This window comes from Macaca fascicularis, chromosome 13 (genome assembly GCF_037993035.2).
Source record: "Macaca fascicularis isolate 582-1 chromosome 13, T2T-MFA8v1.1".
Taxonomy (NCBI): domain Eukaryota; kingdom Metazoa; phylum Chordata; class Mammalia; order Primates; family Cercopithecidae; genus Macaca; species Macaca fascicularis.
This window is the reverse complement of record NC_088387.1, coordinates 48,435,493-48,457,211: the sequence shown is the minus strand read 5'-3', so window position 1 is coordinate 48,457,211 and position 21,719 is coordinate 48,435,493. Positions and strand designations below refer to the sequence as shown.

General features: G+C 39.9%; 1 protein-coding gene across 10 annotated transcripts in view; it reads left to right on the top strand.

The window, feature by feature from the left end:
• Positions 1 to 21,719, top strand: part of ALMS1 (ALMS1 centrosome and basal body associated protein) — a 221,754-nt gene that overhangs the window by 58,013 nt on the left and 142,022 nt on the right. For all 10 annotated transcript variants that reach the window (XR_012422187.1, XR_010580408.1, XR_012422190.1 and 7 more), the window contains 2 exons: positions 11,589 to 17,978; positions 19,361 to 19,494. Coding sequence is in view for 5 of the 10 variants with exons in the window: in XM_065526944.2 (XP_065383016.1) it covers positions 11,589 to 17,978; positions 19,361 to 19,494 (6,524 nt within the window). In the remaining 5 variants the exon portion in view is untranslated. The remainder of the gene's footprint in view (positions 1 to 11,588; positions 17,979 to 19,360; positions 19,495 to 21,719) is intronic.

Sequence of the window (21,719 nt, the reverse complement as noted above, 5' to 3'; positions counted from 1 at the left end):
GTACTTTTCAGCCTTAGAATTTCCATTTTGTTATTTTCTAGGTTCTGTCTTTTATTCTGTATTTGATGTGACTTTGCTGTCATACCTACCTTTAATTCTTTAAGCATACTTTTCTTCCCTTTGAACATGTTTATAATAGCTGCTTTTAATTGTTAGTGGCTAAGCCCAATGCGTGGGCCCTCTGAAAGGCAGATTTGCCTATTTTGTTCCCCCTGTGAAGAGGTCACACTTACTTTTGCACGTCTTACTTTTCTGTTGTTCTAAACTGGGCATTTTGGATAATATCTTGTTGCAACTCTGGATATTGATCCCTTCTCTGGGCTGGTAATGTTTGATATTTTTGTTGTTTAGTTATTTAGTGTCTGGTTTGGATTAGTTCTTAATTGCTCACCACCAGGATCTTCATTGTTTTCGCCAGTGTCCTTAGGCTTGAGCTTTTTATGCTCTGTTTCAAATAAAGTCATTCTCCTTATGGAGATGTGTGGAGCTCTCTGTTCTTATGGCTTGCCTCTCCTGGGCAGAAGCTTTGCGGCACTGCTCTGTATCTGGGGGCAGGTTCATTAGTCTACTTCTCTTGGAATAACACACCCCTTCTCTATGATTGTGATACTGAAAGGGGTAGTAGTTAGTCCCTGTGCTTAGATTGCCTCTCCTGGAGTGGACCCTCACTCTACCTATGAGCTGGGGTAGGGGTGATTAGAGCTTAGTATTTTCAGCTTGGAATAAATCTTCCACTCTGTAAGTGGGGACTGGGTGCAGGTCGGTTGCTTCTTGTGTTCTTTTTCTCTTATTAGCAAACATCAGCAACCAGTGTTCTTTCTTTGCAGCCTTTCTCCCATGACATCCCTTCTGTTCTGCCTTACCTTATGATTTATATCTACTGATGTACCCAGGTGTACCATTTTAATTATTTGGTTAAAATGGTACATCTCATTTCTACCAGTAAGATCCTGAGCTCCTCAGTTATCTCTCAGAATAGTATTGTGGTGTATGGGCTGACATTAAGATTTAATATTATGCGCAGTCTTGACATCTGAAATTGCGAGGTCCTCAAAGGGCCTAACCACAAGTTTACCTGCCAGATATGCCCTCCCCTCTGTGGGAGACGCTTCCTACACAGCCAGTTCTTCTATCAACGAGACCAACTGCCAACTGTATTCTAATTTATCCAAACTTGTTTCCAGTTTATCTTGTAATTTAAACTATTCAAATTATGTTAAGTGTAGCTACTCTACCTGATATGTAAATTATCTTAACTCATACTTTGGAGCCAATTTGAGATGAAGCTCGGCAGTCACTTTCTTCTTGTTATGAAATAGGACCCAGAGGTTTGCCAATAAAAAGTAAGAAATCAGGGCAACTAATATCAAGGGACCATTTCAATACAGTATGAATCAAACATGGACATAAATATTTCTTTCATTTGCCTCTTCTTCACCCTATTGATGAGGGAGGGATTCCTGGTACTCAGCCTAATAGATTTCCATCCCATGCTAACGTGTGAAATTATTCAAACAAGCCAATCACATCCTCCTACAGAAATAAAAAAAATCACCCTCTCTTCTTGCTACTGTAAGGCTGCCTCCCATAGTTTCTGTTTACTCATTCTGTTCACATGTACAACCCCCATGTGGCCCTGCATGACCTGGTATCTTCCCCAGCTGTGAGTATATGTGACTAATAAATACCGTCAGTCTCCTCTGTCCAGTGTTGTATTTAGCCAATCCAGAACCATCAAGCAGGAATCCCTCCTTCATCAATAGGGTGAAGAGGAGGCAAATGAAAGAAATATTTATGTCTATGTTTGATTCATATTGTATTGAAATGGTCCCTTGATATTAGTTGCCCTGATTTCTTATTGGCAAACCTCTGGATCCTATTTCATAACAAGCAGAAAGTGACTGCCGAGCTTCATCTCAAATTGGCTCCAAAGTATGAGTTAAGATAATTTACATATCAGGTAAAGTAGCTACACTTAACATAATTTGAATAGTTTAAATTACAAGATAAATTGGAAACAAGTTTGGATCTGGATTGTTGAAAAAGAATTGGTGACACCATTAGAAAGTAGGGTAGTCAATTTAGTTTTGGACATACTGAGTTTGATTTGTCAGGAGATCATTTGATTTGAAGTGTCTTCAAAGCCGATTGAACAAATGGGAAATAGGAAATACAAATTTGGAAGATCTTAAATAATTCATGATTAAAATTATGCCATAAGAGTAGTTAAGCTTTCTGAAGGAGCATTGGTAGAGAGAAAAGCAAAATGTCAAGGATTAGTACCTCATGGAATACAATAGCAGAAAGAGGCCAATAGAAAATACCAAAAAGGACAGATACTTTGTTTAAATTCTTACTCTGATTTAGTTCTTACCTCTTCAGTTTCCATTTCCATTTCTTAGTGCCTTTACCATGTCACACTGGATTTCATTGCACGTACATTTAGGATTGCTATGTCTTCTTGGTGGATTGATCCTTTATCATTATGTAAGATTCCTCTTTGTCCCTAGTAATTTTCTTTGTTCTGAAGATTATCTTATATAGCCACTCCTACATAATAGTTCTTTTCTTTCTTCTTCTTCCTCTTCTTCTTCTCCCCCTCCTCCTCCTTTTCTTCTTCTTCTTTCTTCTTCCTCCTCCTCCTCTTTCTTCCTCTTCTTCTTCCTCCTCCTCCTCCTCCTTCTTCTTCTTCTTCTTCTTCTTCTCCTTCTTCTCCTTCTCCTTCTCCTTCTCCTTCTTCTTTTTTTTTTTTAAAGAGATAAGGTCTCACTCTGTTGCCCAGGCCGGAGTGCAGTGATATGATCATAGCTTACAGCAGCCTTGAATTCCTGGGCTCAGGCAGTCCTTCTGTCTCACCCTCTGAGTAGCTAGGACTATAGATGCACCCTACCATGCCCAGCTAATCTTTTTTTTTTTTTTTTTTTTTTTTTGTAGAGACAAGGTCTTGCTATGTTGCCCAGGCTGGTTTTCAGCTCCTGGCCTTTCAAAGCCTGATCCTCCCATCTTGACTTTCCAAAGTGCTGGGATTACAGGCATAAGCCACTATACCCAGCCTTTTAATCTGTCTTTTAGTTTCAGTCTTCCTATGTCATTGTGTTTGAAGTGAATTTTTTTGTAGACATCATGTAATTGGGTCATTTTAAAAAAAATCCACTCTGCTAATATCTGTATTTTAGTTTGTTTGTTTATTTATTTTGGGATGGAGTCTTGCTCTGTCACCAGGCTGGAGTATAGTGGTGTGACCTCAGCTCACTGCAACCTCTGCCTCCCAGGTTCAAGCGTGCCTCCCTGCCTCAGCCTCCCAAGTAGCTGGGACTACAGGCGCACACCACCATGCCTGGCTAATTTTTGTATTTTTAGTGGGGACAGGCTTTCACCATGTTGGCCAAGATGGTCTCGATCTCTTGACCTTGTGATCCACCCGCCTTGGTCTCCCAAAGTGCTGAGATTATAGACGTAGTTTGTTTATTTAGATAGTTTATACCTGAAGTTAATATTGATCTATTATGCCTTAAGTCTGCAATTTTATTATTTATTTTCACTTTATTCCTGTTTCTCTTGTCTTGCCTTACTATGAGTTTCATGAACATATTTTAGAATTTTACTTTATTTATTTTTATTGTTTATTTATTTATTAATTTATGAGATGGAGTCTCGCTCTGTCGCCCAGGCTGGAGTGCAGTGGCACGATCTTGGCTCACTGCAAGCTCCATCTCCCGGGTTCACGCCATTCTTCTACCTCAGCCTCCCAATTAGCTGGGATTACAGGTGTGTGCCATCAGGCCCGGCTAATTGTTTTGTATTTTTGGTAGAGATGGGGTTTCACCATGTTGGCCAGCTGGTTTCAAACTCTTGACCTCTAGTGATCCGCCTGCATCAGCCTCCCAAAGTGCTAGGATTATAGGCGTGAGCCACCGAGCCCGGCCCTTGGAGTGGATTTCTTTGGGTTTCCTGTTTGGAGCTGACTTACCTTCTTTAATCTCTAAGTTTATGTCTCCTCAAATTTGGAATGTTTTCAGACTTTATTTCTTTGAACTTAACTCATCTTGTTTGCATCATTTGATTGTCTTCTCCCTCTCTATCGCGTTCACACTCTCTCCCTCTCTGTCTCTGTCTCTGTCTCTCTCTCTCTCGGCTCACTGCAACCTCTGCCTCCTGGGTTCAAGCGATTCTTGTGTCTCAGCCTCCCGTGTAGCTGGAATCTTAGGTGTGTACCACCACGCCCAGCTAATTCTTTGTATTTTTAGTAGAGACGGGGTTTCACCATGTTGGCCAGGCTGGTCTTGAACTCCTGACCTTAAGTGATCCACCCGCCTCAGCCTCCCAAAGAGCTGGGATTACAGGTGTGAGCAACCACAGCCAGCCTTGATTGTCTTTTCTCAATCAATTTGTGATTTTCCTGGTTCTTAGTGGTAAAAACAAGTTTTGATTATATCCTGGACATTTTGGATATTATGTTAGGAGACTTTGATTCCTATTTATAATCTTCTGTTTAGCAGGCAGGTGCTCTATTTAGGTTTTCCATGTAGGTTCTGGCCTATTTATGTGGCTGTGATCCCAAAGATAATTTAGTTTTCAGGGTAGTTGCATTCTGGTCTATTTCAGTGGTACCATTGAGGCTCCCACTCAGTCCCTGTTGGTGATGCTTATGTGGGTGGAATGGTCTTCCTCAAGGCCTGCTGCTGCTGTGTGGGAAGGGGGAGATGCTAACCCGCAGAGTAGAGAACATTTCCCTGGGCCTGCCCCTGGACCACCTGGTGTCAGTGGGTCACCCACTTGATTCTTGTTGATGGCATTCATGGAGTTAGAAAATGCTTTTCTAGGCCTCCTGATGCATCTAGGTAGGATGCTGGGCCCTGGGATGGAGAACATTTCCTTGAACCTACTCTCTGGGTTTCTCAGTGCTAGTGGACTTCCCATTCAATTTTTGCCAGTGCCACTGGGGAAGGAAAGTGGCTACCTGGGCTGCCTTTTACCACAGGAGAATTAGGAGATGGTGGACCTAGGTCTCCTTTTGTTGCTGGCTAGAGGACAGGGAGATGCCAAATCTGTTGGGACTCTCCGCCTGGTTTCTGCTGACACTACAGTTCAGGTGGTGCAAGCTTACCTGTTGCTGCTGGGTCGGAGTAGGGTGTGGGGAAATGGGACTGTCTGCTAAGTCTGCTGGGCTGCCCATTTCTTGGTCCTTGGGCTATTGACAGCAGGCTTTTCTTGGACTTCTTTCCGCCCTCCTTCCTTCCCTTTCTCCTTCCCACTATTCCTATTCCTATTTCTATTTCTGGCCTTAGTTCCACAGTGTAGGCCTCTCCAGAGTCCAGCCTCAGATATGACAGTTAAAAAGAAAACTGAGAAAGTAATTGCCATGTTGTTCTCCAGTCTGGAGGTCCTTAGCCAGTCTGCCTTTCACTTTCTACCTTTCAGTCTTTATCTGATTGGCTTTTGGTTTCTAGGGAAATGGAGGGAAAAGCAAATTTGTGTCATTTTGTCAGGGAACAGAAGACAACTGGAGTTTCGAAAACTTGACTTCGATGTGCTATTGTCTTTGGTTGTTGGTAGAAATAATCATACGGGGGAAGTGAGGTAAAGGTCTTTCTCAGGCAATATTGAATAAACTCAGGGATCTCAAGCCACAGAATGTGGGGACACCTATGCCATGAAACTTTCCTAACTTTTCTAAAATCTGTAGTCCCCATCCTGAACTATTAATAATAGCTGACATTTATTGCTTGTTCACATTGCTAAGCATTTTACATATTATTATTGTAATGTACATTAGTTATATAATACAGGTTGAGCGTCCCTAATCTGAAAATCCGCAATCCAAAATAGTCCAAAATCTGAAACTTTTTGACTGCTGATGTGATATTCAAAGGAATTACTCATTAGCGCATTTTGGATTTCAGATTTTTGGATTAGGTATGCACAGTGTATTCTTTTATCATATTATTATGCCATATTGTTTTATATTTGTATCTGACTTACGATGATGGGCGCTGCTATTATTCTATTTGCTATCTGAGCAAAATGAAACTTAGAGAAATTAAGTGACTTGCCCAAAGTCCCACTTTCTCTAAGAGGATTTTGATAGCTTCATTCCATATTGTTCTCTCTGTTTTTGAAGTTTTGAATGCCTTTATAACCTTACCATAAACATATCACACCATCAGTTTATACAAATTCTTTCTCAGAGAGGGCACCAATTTAATTTCTATTATATACTTAACACAAATCTTGGCATATGATAAAGGCATGAAAGAGTCTCGATGATTGTTTCCTAACTTAAGAGTTCATCCGTTAGTGGTACGGTACTGGCTGCCTCAGCTTGTTTACAGCATCAGGTAGTGACATAGTAGGAAACAATGCTTTGTGCAAGAAAGGATTTTAACTTCTTCCTAGGTAATATCAACACCCAGGGCTTCAGTTATTTTCTATGACTGATGACTTCCAATTGTAGGACTCTATCTAGATATATCTTACACTCCAAATGTTTGTATCTGACTACTATGGAATGTCTTCATTTGGATGTCCCAAAGGCATCTTAATGTCAGAACTTTAAAAATGGAACCAGTCATCTCTTTAAACCTACTCTTCCTTCTCTATTTCTTTTCAGGGAATGAGTGTCTACTTATTAGCCAAGCTAGAAACTTGTATTCTTCTTTCCCCCTCATCCCTGCCCAATCACTCAATCCCATTGCTTCTGACTATCAGACTCCCATTCTCTTTTCTGAATTACTGCATTAGTAATGGAAAACTGATCATCTTCTCTGCCACTCATTTTTTGTATTAAGCGAAACTAGTCTGTTTACAGGGCAGACTTGATAATGTCACTTCCTAGTTTGGAGTTCTTGCTTTCCATTGTTAACCTCAGGGTAAATTCTAAACTCCTTAGTACATAGTAGAAGGTCCCTGCTTACCTTCGTAGCCTTATACTTGCCTCTTTTTTCATAGTGAACTACTGTCATTTCTTCATGATGTAGACCCTCTTGTCTCCTTGATCTCATAGATGCTATTTTCTCTACTTGGAATGCTTCCCTATTCTTTATATGCCCATTTTTGCCTCATTTCTGGTTTTATCCTTTCATTCTGAGCTTTGCTATCTTTCAGGAAAATGTTTCTGTTTTTTGCTGTTCACCATGACTCTTTAAGAAAGAGCCAGATACTCCTTATATATGTTACTATAGTGTCCTGTAAACAACCTCCCTAATCATTGCCCTTACACTGAATTTAGTAATTGCTTTTTTTCACTTGTTTCTATCTCCCACAGGACTTTAAGCTCTTTGAGGGTAGAGCTGGGGCTTTGCTAATATATATATTTTTGCACCTGGCCGTGAAAGCTGCTCAATAAGTATCTGTTGAATGACTTAATGAATCGATGAATATTAAATGAATTAATGTGCCTGGGTAGACTGGAGAGGGGTAGAATAAGATGGTAGGTTTTGTATTTTGGCAGGGATCAGTTCTCAAGAAAGTGGATCAAATAAATGTAAGTATCATATTTCATTGACTATGTGTCAGTTGTAATGAAAGCCTATGGATTAGTGTCTTATCACTATTTTATTGATCTCTAACATGAGGCTGTGTCTCTATGACTTGAATGGCCTATATGTCTTACTTTATGTTGTTTGGTGGGTATTGGGGTTTATGTTCCCTGCCTCTAAACCTAATTGATTTTTCTATTAGTTTTCCTGCCATAATTTTTATTGACGCCCAGTCTTTTGTTTAACCTTACTACCTTAGGTTGTTATTTGTTGGGTATCTTCTCCCTTGAAGATGCAAGTTACTCAGGGCAGGGAGGGAACCTGAGTGTGGCTCAGAGTAAGGGAGGACTTTAGTTTGGGGCAGGACTTTGAAGGGTTCTGTTAAAGATGAGGAGCCTAGAAGCAGGATCTGAAATTACATCTTCTCCTGTCCCAGAGGGAACTTCTTTGAGTTAGGGGTGCACCTATCAGGGTGGTTTGATGACTGGGCATTACTAGGACTAGGGTATAACTTTCCCAGGGTTATTCTGTTAGGAAGTAGTGTTTGGGATTTGATGTTTGAGTACCGGGTTCATGAACTTTTCATAACACCAGCAGTTCATTAGCTTTTTGAAACCCCTGCCCATTTAGGAATGAGGAAGAGTGTATAACGCACTTAACCTAACAATTCCTGCTTTCACATTGAAAAAGAACTTAGTGATAGCAACAACAAAATTAGGAATTAAATCATAGGCTATAGTGTTAGCTTGTATATGTGATTTTTGTGTTATAAAATAGTGCCCTATTATCTTTTGAAACTAAGCAATTTTATTACATTTAACTTGATTTTGTATTGCAAGTTATTTAAATGGCATACATTTATCAACAGGACGACATTAATGAATTATCAGTATGCAGGAACTTTGGAAGGGTTATATTTACATCCGCTGTGCTAATAAGAGTATCAAAAATTCCTGTTTGAACTGTGATATACTTGTGTTATAGTTTAGTTATGAGAGAATATAGTTTAAGATGATGAATGTTGAAGTAAACATCTATGAGTTTACTGAGGGATTAACCAAATACAGCAAAATTAAAATTAGTTATCAATAATTAATAATTAGGAACTTACAAAAATGATATAGTAATTAGAAAGCAAGAATAACAGCAATGATGACAAAGACCCATTTAAAATATCACTGGTGTCTTTTCAAAAACTACATGAATTTGAGTTTACTTCTCTGTACACACAATAGGTGCTTTTGCCAGACTTCTTTTTTAAAAAACTTTTTTATTTTTAATTTTTATGAGAACATAGTAGGTGTATATATTTATGGGGTACATGAGATATTTTGACACAAACATATGATATGCAATAATCACATCAAGGTAAATGGTGTATCTGTCACCTCAAGCATTCATTATTTCTTTATGTTGTGAAAAGTACAGTTACACTCTTTTAATTTAAAATGTGTTATAAATAATTGTTGACTGTAGTCACCCTGTTGTACTATATCATATTCTAGAGCTTATTCATTCTAACTACATTTTTGTACCCATTAACCATCCTCCCCGCTACCTTCCTAGCCCCATTACAGACTTATTAGTGACTGAATTAGAGGGCTCAAAATTAGAGCTATAGTAATTTATTTGTGTGTGCTAGTATTAAAACCCATAATAATTCACTTGGAATGATTACTGGTAAGAGGCTCTTAGTCATATGTAAAATGGAAGTATGGAATTGTACCTCATTTTGTCTGTAAGAAATAAAGGGCTCGCTTATTCTTCTTATGCCAGTATATACTTGGGGAAATAAAACCGTACTGTCTTTATCACCTAAGGAAGCCTTCTGTGTTACTAAGCACCTTAGTATGGAGAAGAGTTCTTGAGTAAGTTGTACCCAGTTGTTAGTCTTAATGTCATCTCTAGGAGGTATACAGTTCCGACGAATATACAACTTTGGTATAGTATAGTATAGTCTTTTTCTGGCAGCCATGTTCCTCTTCTTGGTCGAAACTTACCTCTTCAACTCACCCCTACTTATGAAAATGAATCTCCAAAGATTTGATCAGTATATAGTAATATTGTAACACTCACGCTTAGTGTATTCTTCTTTCCCAGGGCTGAGAGAATAATAAGCACTCTAAAAACATACCATTTTTCATCATGAACTCCTTACTTACATAGACATATTTTAAAATTCATAATTAGTGGATTTGTGATCACCATTCTTCTGACAGTTTGACATATATGTCCTTAACTTTATATAGAACTGACAAGAATTCTTCTTTAACATCATGCATCTCCTCCTGCACTTTTAACAGCTTAACCTATAGTTGTTCTTCCAGTTTTCTTTACTAATCTTTTCCTTTACCCCTGAGGTGAAGAAGACCTTATCTTATGTAACCTTCTGGATCCTTCAAGGACCTGGACTGTACATCTTAACTCCTTAGCTATTTATGTCATTTGTCCCCATTCATGGTGTCACTAATAATTTGTAATGGCCAAAGGGATGTAAAAACTTTGAGAAATTAGGAAATCATTTAGAAAAACAAGGTTCTGTTTTGTTAATCTGTTTTGATTTATTAACTTCTTGAGCCTGTTCTGTTTCCTTACAAAAAACTTTTCTTATTTTCTTTAGACCCAGCAGGCAAGAACCTCACAAAATTTTGTAACCCATATTCCTTCTCAAGTTACAGTGCATGTTGCATTTTTAAATTTTTTACTTTTCTTGAAGAGTTAATACTTGATACTTCTAGTTCTTTACTTTAAAATTCACTCCTCTACCCGTTTCATTCTATATTCAGCTCCTTTGGAGCTCATCAGTGGCCATAGAAAGCCAGTCGGTTGTAGTGGAAAGAGCTCAGAATTTGGATTTAGAGTTCAAGAGTTAAAGTACCAGTTTTTGTCACTTACCCACCTACAATTCTAGAAAAACTATGTATCTTTGCACTTAAAATGTGATCTGAGGACCAATAACATTGGGCATCCCTGGGGAGCTTGTTAGAAATGCAGAATTTCAGGTCCCACCCAGACCTACTGAGTCAGAATCTGCAAGTTAACAAGATCCCAACACTGAGAAGCACTGTTACATGGTCGTCTTTGCAACTCGGTTTCCCTATACATAAAGTATGGATAATACTTGCTCTATATATCAATCATCTTAACATCATCTGACACATCATATGTTTTACCAATTTATTGTCAGCCTCCTTCTGCTGGAATACAAATAAGCTCTGCGAGGTAGGGATTATTGTCTGTTCGTTTATTGCTGTATGTAGAACAGTGCCTAGCACATAATAAGCATTCATGTATTTTGAATGAACAATGAATGAATGGACAGCTTGTCAAATCCTGTCATTTCTGTTGCAGTCACTTACTTTACACTGCTGTTTAAAACTGCTTTCATTTCATATAGAAACGTTCGTTGGATTGTGCAACCCAGATTTTTACATTCCCTTCTCACTCATCTTGAAAACTTTAAAACTGTAAACAACTTGCCATGCCATATGGAATTAAGTTCAAACTCTTCAGAGTAACCTTTAGAGTCTTTTTCAGTTTTATGTACTTAAATATATATGCATTATACAGGGTGCATTTGCTGGGAGAGTCCTTCAAACTCACTGCACGCATAGCATCCCTGTAGGCCATATTGTACTGCCCCTGTGGGACTTTGGGTGCAAGAGGAACCTGTGAAAATAAGCTGATGATCCTTTGCTGTACCAGGGATCATAAAGTCTTTTGTCTCTGACTGAAGACCTTATGTCTTATGCTAGCCTACAAGACACAATAACAGATTGTAAGTAGGGTGAAATCAAATCCTAGACCCAACAGCATTATCCCATCTCATTGATAATTCTCTAAAAATCCAAGTTTTAAGATCCTTATAATATTTCATCTGCTGGATACACTATTGTTTATAACCATTACTCTGTTGTTGAAGATTTAAAATATTTTTACTTTAGTTTTCTAATTAATATATTTGTGTGCAAATATTTGTCTCCTTTGATGGCTGTTTCTTTAGGATTCATTTCTAGGAGCTTTTTAAAGGCTCAAAGCTTGCGTTTTTTCAGCACATAGAATTTAAAATAGAAAATTTTATATAATATTAACAAATCTCTTTTTCTTTAGGAGATGCTTCTAAAGGAGGCATAGCTAAAGTTACTCAATCCAACTTGAAGTCAGGCATCACTGCCACTCCTGTTGATTCAGACATTGGATCTCATTTATCCTTGTCCCTTGAGGACCTGTCTCAGTTGACTGTAAGTTCTCCTCTAGAAACTACTACTGGTCAACACACCAGTACTCTCAACCAAAGGCCATTAGCGGATACTCATCTAACTGAAGAGACTCTGAAAGTCACAGCTATTCCTGAACCAGCTTACCAGAAGACTGCAACACCAACAGTACTCTCTAGTTCCCACTCACACAGGGGGAAGCCCAGTATTTTATACCAGCAGGGCTTGCCAGACAGTCATCTAACTGAAGAGGCTTTGAAAGTTTTAGCTGCTCCTGGACCAACTGATGAGACAACTGGCATACCAACTCTAACTTCTACTTCCTACTCACATAGAGAGAAGCCTGGTATTTTTTACCAACAAGAGTTACCAGAGAGTAACTTAACTGAAGAGCCTTTGAAAGTTTCAGCTGCTCCTGGCCCAGTGGAGCAGAAAACTGGAATACCTACAGTATCCTCTACATCCCACTCACATGGAGAGGACCTCCTCTTTTTCTATCGACAGACCTTGCCAGATGGTCATCTAACTGATCAGGCTCTGAAAGTTTCAGCTATGTCTGGACTGGCTGACCAGAAGACTGGGACAGCAACAGTACTCTCTACTCCCTACTCACATAGAGAGAAGCCTGGTATTTTTTACCAACAAGAGTTCCCAGATAGTCATCAAACTGAAGAGACTCTTAAAGTTTCGTTCACTCCTGGACTAGCTGACCAGAAGACTGAGATACCAGCAGTACAGTCTAGTTCTTACTCACAGAGAGAAAAGCCTAGTATTTTGTCCTCACAGGTGTTAGCAGACAGTCGTCTACCTGAAGAGGGTCTGAACGTTTCAGCTGTTGCTGGACCAGCTGACCAGAAGACTGGCCTACCAACAGTACCCTCTAATGCATACTCACACAGAGAGAAGCTCCGTATTTTCTACCAACAGGCCTTGCTGGACAGCCAACTACCCGAAGAGGTTCTGAAAAATTCAGCTGTTTCTGGACCAGCTGACAGAAAGACGGGGACACCAACTGTAACCTCTACTTCCTCTGTGTCCTCTTCACTTGGAGAAAAGCCTGGTGCTTTCTATCAGCAGACCTTACCCAATAGTCATCTAACTGAAGAGGCTCTGAAAGTATCAGTTGTTCCTGGACCCGGTGATCAGAAGACTGGGATACCCTCAGCACCATCTAGTTTCTACTCACACAGAGAGAAGCCTGTTATTTTTTCCCAGCAGACCCTACCAGACTTTCTTTTCCCTGAAGAAGCTCTGAAGGTTTCAGCTGTTTCTGTATTGGCTGCCCAGAAGACTGGGACACCAACAGTGTCCTCTAATTCTCACTCACATAACGAGAAATCTAGTATTTTCTACCAGCAAGAGTTGCCAGACAGTGATCTACCTAGAGAATCTCTGAAAATGTCTGCTATTCCTGGACTGACTGACCAGAAGACTGTCCCAACACCAACAGTACCTTCAGGTTCCTTCTCACATAGAGAGAAGCCCAGTATTTTCTATCAGCAGGAATTGCCAGATAGTCATCCAACTGAAAAGGCTGTGAAAGTTTCAACTGGCCCTGGACCAGCTGACCAGAAGACTGAGATACCAACAATACAGTCTAGTTCTTACCCACAGAGGGAGAAGCCTAGTGTTTTTTACCCACAGGTGTTATCAGACAGTCGTCTACCTGAAGAGAGTCTGAAAGTTTCAGCCTTCCCTGGACCAGCTGATCAGACGACTGACACACCAGCAGTACCCTCTACTTTCTACTCACAAAGAGAGAAGCCTGGTATTTTCTACCAACAGACCTTGCCAGAGAGTCATCTGCCTAAAGAGGCTCTGAAAATTTCAGTAGCTCCTGGACCAGCAGACCAGAGGACTGGCACACCAACTGTAACCTCAACTTCCTACTCACAATATAGAGAAAAGCCCAGCATTTTCCACCAACAGGCCTTGCCAGGTACTCATATACCTGAAGAGGCTCAGAAAGTTTCAGCTGTTACTGGACTGGGTGACCAGAAGACTTGGATACCAGGAGTACTTTCTACTTTCTACTCACAAAGAGAGAAGCCTGGTATTTTCTATCAGCAGACCTTGCCAGGTAGTCATATACCTGAAGAGGCACAGAAAGGTTCAACTGTTCCTGGACCAGCTGACCAGAAGACTGGGACACCAACTCCAACCTCTACTTCCTACTCACACACAGAGAAGCCTGGTATTTTCTACCAACAGGTCTTGCCAGATAATCGTCCAACTGAAGAGGCTCTGAAAATTTCAGTTGCCTATGAACCAGTTGACCAGACAACTGGCACACCAACTGCAACCTCTACTTCCTACTCACAACATCGAGAGAAGCCCAGCATTTTCTACCAACAGTCGTTGCCAAGTAGTCATCTAACTGAAGAGGCACGGAAAGTTTCAGTGGTTCCTGGACCAGCTGACCAGAAGACTGGGATACCAACTTTACCCTCTACTTTCTACTCATACACAGAGAAGCCTGGTGTTTTCTACCAACAGGTCTTGCCAGATAATCATCCAACTGAAGAGGCTCTGAAAATTTCAGTTGCCTATGAACCAGTTGACCAGACAACTGGCACACCAACTGCAACCTCTACTTCCTACTCACAACATAGAGAGAAGCCCAGCATTTTCTACCAACAGTTGTTGCCAAGTAGTCATCTAACTGAAGAGGCACGGAAAGTTTCAGTGGTTCCTGGACCAGCTGACCAGAAGACTGGGACACCAACTTTACCCTCTACTTTCTACTCACACACAGAGAAGCCTGGTGTTTTCTACCAACAGGTCTTGCCAGATAATCATCCAACTGAAGAGGCTCTGAATATTTCAGTTGCCTATGAACCAGTTGACCAGACAACTGGCACACCAACTGCAACCTCTACTTCCTACTCACAACATAGAGAGAAGCCCAGCATTTTCTACCAACAGTCGTTGCCAAGTAGTCATCTAACTGAAGAGGCGAAGAACGTTTCAGCAGTTCCTGGACCAGCTGACCAGAAGACTGGGACACCAACTTTACCCTCTACTTTCTACTCACACACAGAGAAGCCTGGTGTTTTCTACCAACAGGTCTTGCCACATAGTCATCTACCTGAAGAGGCTTTGAAAGTTTCAGTTGCTCCTGGACCAGTTGACCAAACGATTGGCACACCAACTGTAACCTCTCCTTCCAGCTCATTTGGAGAGAAGCCCATTGTTATCTACAAACAGGCCTTTCCAGATGGTCATCTACCTGAAGAGTCTCTGAAAGTTTCAGTTGCTCCTGGACCAGTTGACCAGACAACTGGCTCACCAACTGTAACCTCTCCTTCCTACTCGCAACATAGAGCAAAGCCTGGCAGTTTCTACCAGCCGGCATTGCTAGGTAGTCAAATACCTGAAGAGGCTCTCAGAGTTTCATCTGCTCCTGGACCAGCTGACCAGACAACTGGCATACCAACCATAACCTCTACTTCCTACTCACTTGGAGAGAAGCCCATTATTATCTACAAACAGGCCTTTGCAGATGGTCATCTACCTGAAGAGGCTCTGAAAGTTTCCATTGTTTCTGGACCTACTGAAAGGAAGACTGAGATACCAACAGGACCTTTAGGTTCCAGTGCACTTGGAGAGAAGCCCCTTACTTTCTACCAGCAGGCTCTGTTAGACAGTCCTCTAAATAAAGAAGTTGTGAAAGTTTCAGCTGCTCCTGGACCAGTTGACCAGAAGACTGAGACAATACCAGTATATTCTACTCCCTACTCAAATAGGGGGAAGGCCTTCATTTTCTACCAACAGACCCTATCAGACAGTCATTTACCTGAAGAAGCTCTGAAAGTTCCACCTGTTCCTGGACCAGATGCCCAGAAGACTGAGACACCATCAGTATCCTCTAGTTTATACTCACATAGAGAGAAGCCTGTTGTCTTCTACCAACAGGCCCTGCCAGACAGTCAGCTAACTAAAGAAACTCTGAAAGTTTCAGCTGTTCCTCAACCAGCTGACCAGAAGACTGGGTTATCTACTGTAACCTCCTCTTTCTATTCACATACAGAGAAGCCTAATACTTCTTACCAACAAGAGTTGCCAGATGGTCATCTAACTGAAAAGGCTCTGAAAGTTTCAGATGTTCCTGGACCAGCTGACCAGAAGAGTGGGTTATCGACAGTAACCTCTACTTCCTACTCACACAGAGAGAAGCCCATTATTTCCTACCAGCAAGAGTTGCCACGTTTTACTGAAGCAGGTTTGAAAATTTTAAGAGTTCCTGGACCAGCTGACCAGAAGACTGGAATAAACGTCCTGTCCTCTAATTCCTACCCACAGAGAGAGCAGTCTGTCATTTCTTATCAGCAGGAGTTGCCAGATCTTACTGAAGTAACTTTGAAAGCAGTAGGGGTTCCTGGGCCTGCTGACCAGAAGACTGGGATACAAATAGCATCCTCTAGTTCCTACTCAAATAGAGAGAAGCCCAGTATTTTTCATCAGCAGGAGTTGCCAGATATTACTGAAGAAACTTTCAATGTTTTTGTTGTTCCTGGACAAGGTGACCAGAAGGCTGAGATACCAACAGTACCTCTAAGTTACTACTCACATAGAGAGAAGCCTAGTGTTATCTCTCAACAGGAGTTGCCAGACAGTCATCTCACAGAAGAGGCTCTGAAAGTTTCACCTGTTTCTATACCAGCAGAGCAGAAGACTGGGATACCAATAGGACCGTCTAGTTCCTACTCACATTCACATAAAGAGAAACTCAAGATTTCAACTGTGCACATACCAGATGACCAGAAAACTGAGTTTCCAGCAGCTACCCTTAGTTCCTACTCACAAACAGAGAAGCCCAAGATTTCAGCTGTGATTGGACCAAATGACCAGAAGACTCCATCCCAGACAGCTTTTCATAGTTCCTATTCTCAAACAGTAAAGCCCGATATTTTATTTCAACAGCAGTTGCCAGATAGAGATCAAAGTAAAGGTATTCTAAAGATTTCAGCTGTCCCTGAACTAACTGATGTGAATACTGGAAAACCAATACCTCTCTCTAGTTCTTATTTTCACAGAGAGAAATCAAGTATTTTCAGTCCACAGGAATTGCCAGGTAGACATGTAACTGAAGATGTGCTGAAGATTTCAACAATTCCTGGACCACCTAGTCAGAAAACAGTATTACCGACAGCTCTTCCTAGTTCCTTTTCACACCGAGAGAAACCCGATATTTTCTATCAAAAGGATTCGCCAGATAGACGTCTAACTGAAGATGCTCTAAAGATCTCAAGTGCTCTTGGGCAAGCTGATCAAATTACTGGATTACACACAGTTCCCTCTGGTACTTACTCACATGGTGAGAATCACAAGCTTGTTTCAGAACATGTCCAAAGGCTGATAGATAATTTGAATTCTTCTGACTCCAGTGTTAGCTCAAATAATGTGCTTTTAAATTCTCAGGCTGATGACAGAGTTGTAATAAATAAACCAGAATCTGCAGGTTTTAGAGATCTTGGCTCTGAAGAAATCCAGGATGCAGAAAATAGTTCTAAAACTCTTAAGGAAATTCGGACACTTTTGATGGAGGCAGAAAATATAGCACTGAAACGATGCAATTTTCCTGCTCCCCTTGCCCCTTTCAGAGATATTAGTGATATTTCATTTATACAATCTAAGAAGGTGGTTTGCTTCAAAGAACCCTCTTCCACTGATGTATCTAATGGTGATTTGCTTCAGAGACAGCCATTCACAGAGGAAAGCCCAAGCAGCAGGTGCATACAGAAGGATATTGGCACACAGACGAATTTGAAATGCCAGAGAGGCATTGAAAATTGGGAGTTTATTAGTTCAACTACAGTAAGAAGTCCTCTACAGGAAGCAGAGAGCAAAGTCAGTATGGCATTAGAAGAAACTCTTAGGCAATATCAAGCAGCCAAATCTGTAATGAGGTCTGAACCTGAAGGGTGTAGTGGAACCATTGGGAATAAAATTATTATCCCCATGATGACTGTCATAAAAAGTGATTCAAGTAGTGATGCCAGTGATGGAAATGGTTCCTGCTCGTGGGACAGTAATTTACCAGAGTCTTTGGAATCAGTTTCCGATGTTCTTCTAAACTTCTTTCCATATGTTTCACCCAAGACAAGTATAACAGATAGCAGAGAGGAAGAGGGTGTGTCAGAGAGTGAGGATGGTGGGGGTAGCAGTGTAGACTCACTGGCTGCACATGTGAAAAACCTTCTGCAATGTGAATCCTCACTGAATCATGCTAAAGAAATACTCAGAAATGCAGAGGAAGAGGAAAGCCGGGTACGAGCACACGGTAAGAAAAAAGGTTCAGGCTTATAAACGTTATAGCTTAATAATTTGTTTAAAGTTAGATATTTATGATTTGAGGGTGCCTAGCCAATGAAAAATAAAAACAAGATCAGGAAAAAAAAAGAATTGTTAGAGTGATTATATTTCTTCTTACAATCCATAAAAAGTCTATTTAACCAATAATGTAGTTAAGTTACAGTATTAGTACCAGCCTAAATTTAGGTTCTTGTTTTTAGGAGAAGTAGATTCTGATGTATGGCAGAGAGTAAAGAGGTCGCTTGGCTCCTGAGCTCCTAAAGCTATCATGTTTCCCTAATCCTCCCATTATAGTATCCTTATTGTGAAGGCAGAAAAAGCCTCCAATTTGCTGTGCTCTAAATTGCTTTTTGGCCGGGCGCGGTGGCTCAAGCCTGTAATCCCAGCACTTTGGGAGGCCGAGACGGGCGGATCACGAGGTCAGGAGATCGAGACCATCCTGGCTAACACGGTGAAACCCCGTCTCTACTAAAAAAATACAAAAAACTAGCCGGGCGAGGTGGCGGGCGCCTGTAGTCCCAGCTACTCGGGAGGCTGAGGCAGGAGAATGGTGTAAACCCAGGAGGCGGAGCTTGCAATGAGCTGAGATCCGGCCACTGCACTCCAGCCTGGGCGACAGAGCGAGACTCTGTCTCAAAAAAAAATTAAAAAATAAATAAATAAATAAAAATAAATAAATAAATAAATAAATTGCTTTTTGTCCTAAAACTACATATATTTTCTCTTTCCCTTTTCTAATAAAACTCTTGGTGGTGTTCTCAGACATTTGAAAAAAAAAATCAATGTAGTTTATACTAAAACTTGGATTAGAGGTTTAAAAGAGAATATTTACAAATCTCATTACTTTCTAATAGAATTCCATTAAAAACAAAAATCTGTAAGACAATATGGGGAATATATTTTGGGAGGCAATTTAAAAGCAATTTAGGCCTACCTAGAAATCGTCCCTTGAGGTTAACTTCCTACACTGTTCCTTGCACCTTTTTATTCTAAAAAAAAAACCCTCCGAGTTGTATTTATTACTTTTATAAATTGTAATTGTAGCAGGAACTAAAGGGAGAGGCAAAGGGACTCTTGATTAGAAGGAGGATTAAGATAAACATGATTGAATACCAGATTTAAAGTGGCTTTTTTGTAGAATTATCTATAGAGCATAGCTTAAGAAAATCACACTTTGCGGTGAAATGATCTCTGTCAAGAATTTCTGATAGGTTGTCATAGTTAAGAAGACATACTAAGTATTGCGGTGGGTATTACATTGCATATATTGATGATCTTCTGTGTTCTTGCAATTGTTGCCAAATTATCACTTTTGCATTGTATTATCTCAAGTGTATGCTTTCTCTCCAGCCTGGAATCTGAAGTTCAATTTAGCACATGATTGTGGATACTCCATTTCAGAATTAAATGAAGATGACAGGAGGAAAGTAGAAGAGATCAAGGCAGAGTTGTTTGGTCATGGGAGAACAACTGACTTGTCCAAGGTATAAAAGAAATCTGGAAATGAAAAAAGTAAATATGAAAGAATGGGTGATGGAATTTGGATCTCTTACTTGGGCATCAGTTGAATTGCTGATAATATTTGGCTAAAGTGTAAGGAGCCTTTTTTGGTTTTGTTTTTGAGACAGTCTTGCTCTGTTGGCCAGGCTGAAGTGCAGCAGTGCAATCCCAGTTCACTGCAGCCTTGAACTCTTAGGCTCAAGGAATCCTCCCACCTCAGCCTCTCAAGTAACTGGGACCACGTGTGTGTACCACCCTGCTTGGCTAATTTTTAAATTTTTGGCAGAGACAGGGTCTCTCTACATTGCCCAGGCTGGTCTTGAACGCTTGGACTCAAGTGATCCTCTTGCCTTGGCCTCCCAAAATGTTGGGATTACAGGCATAAGCCACTGTGCCTAGGCGGGCATCTTAATTTTTCAAAAGTTAAGATGTAAGTATTAGATACTTACAGTCTAGATATGTGAAGTTTTTATTCATTCCAAGTTCATATTTTGAAAAATTTATCTTCTTAGAAAAGTAAGAACTGATTTGCTTGTTTTATCAATATTTTTTAGAACAGAGAAGACTGAATGTCACCGTTATTTTCTCTTGAAAGTGGTATCTCGAAATCTAGATGAAGTCCAGCTATTTTCAAATGTTTATTTTAAATGCTTGAGTACACAGCTATAATAGCTTACATATAAATGACTTTCATTTTAATAGTACATATTTTCCTTCTATTAACTATTTCATATGTAGGAAAGAGTATATATGAATCATTTATGTAAAGAATAGCAGCAAGTAAATAATAATTCCCGTATATTGACTATCCAGGTTGAGAAATAGAACATTACTAAATACTGTTGAAGTTCTTTGTTTCTCCTTTCCCAGTCATATCTTTTTTATTTCTTATTTTGATATATAATGATTTTCCTGCTCTTCAGTATGGTTTTGAACTCTATAGATGGAATCAATAAGATACATATTCTTTTGAGAACTGGGTGTTTCACACAGTCTTAGGGTTTTGAGCTGCTTCTATGTAGATGTACATAGTTTTCATTTATTCCTTATTACTGTACAGTATTTCAGTGTGTGATTACATAATAATTTATTCATTCTGTGGTTAAGACATTTTGTCTGCTATTTTGCTTAATAATAGGATATAATAATGCCTATCTTAGAGGGTTTTGGTGTGGATTATGTGAGATAATGCCTATAAAATGCTTAGTAGAATATGTGATATCTAGTTAGTACTCAATAACTGGTAGCTGTTATTACTATTATTAATCCTGTAAGAATTGATATAGTTATCATACAAGGATTTCATGGCCTGATTCATACAAAGTTTAGTTAGAAAACTATTCTCCAGTGATACAGTTTATTTGGATTATCTCAGTTTTGGAAAAGTGTTTGAAAAGTACAAATTAGATTGGATTTTAGGTTTTACATATATGCTTGTGAAAAACAAAATTGACAAAATAATAAGAATAGTAAAATGAACAATTGGTTCTCTTAGCACCATTTGTATATATTCTGCCAAAGTGAGCACTACCCTAGCATCATTTGTTTAAAAGTACAGTTTTCTCAGTGATTTGTGTTTCCCTATTTTTAAAAATTGTTTTCTTGTGTTCATATTTCCAGATCCCTCAGCAAGCAAGTTGCCTTCCTTTGAGTAGACTCTAGTTTGTCTGTGTTTTTCTTAAAATAAGGTGTCCTGAATTAGATGAAACACAATTTCACTTCTGATCTGACCAGCATGAAATATATTTAGTAATTCTCTGTCAGTGTACTGTGAGATCTTTAATGGTCACAGCATAATTGGGCATTAAAAAAAAACAACCATATACTGCTTTCAAACCTTAAAGCTGTAGGAAAAAAGCAAAACAAAACCAAACCAAAAACCATGAACTGCTGCCAAGATTTCTATTCTCATTTCTTGTATGTATGTAATACTTTTTTTTTTTTAATTCTCTTTTTTTTGAGACAGAGTCTCATTTTATTGCCCAGGCTGGAGTGCAGTGGCATGATCTCGGCTCACTGCAAACTCCACATCCCAGCTTCAAGTGATTCTCCTGCCTCAGGCTCCTGGGTAGCTGAGATTACAGCTACGTGAGTGGCGTGTGACACCGCGCCCAGATGATTTTTGTGTTTTTAGTAGAGATGGGGTTTCACTATGTTGGCCAGGCTGATCTTGAACTCCTGACCTCAAGTGATGCGCCCACCTCGGCCT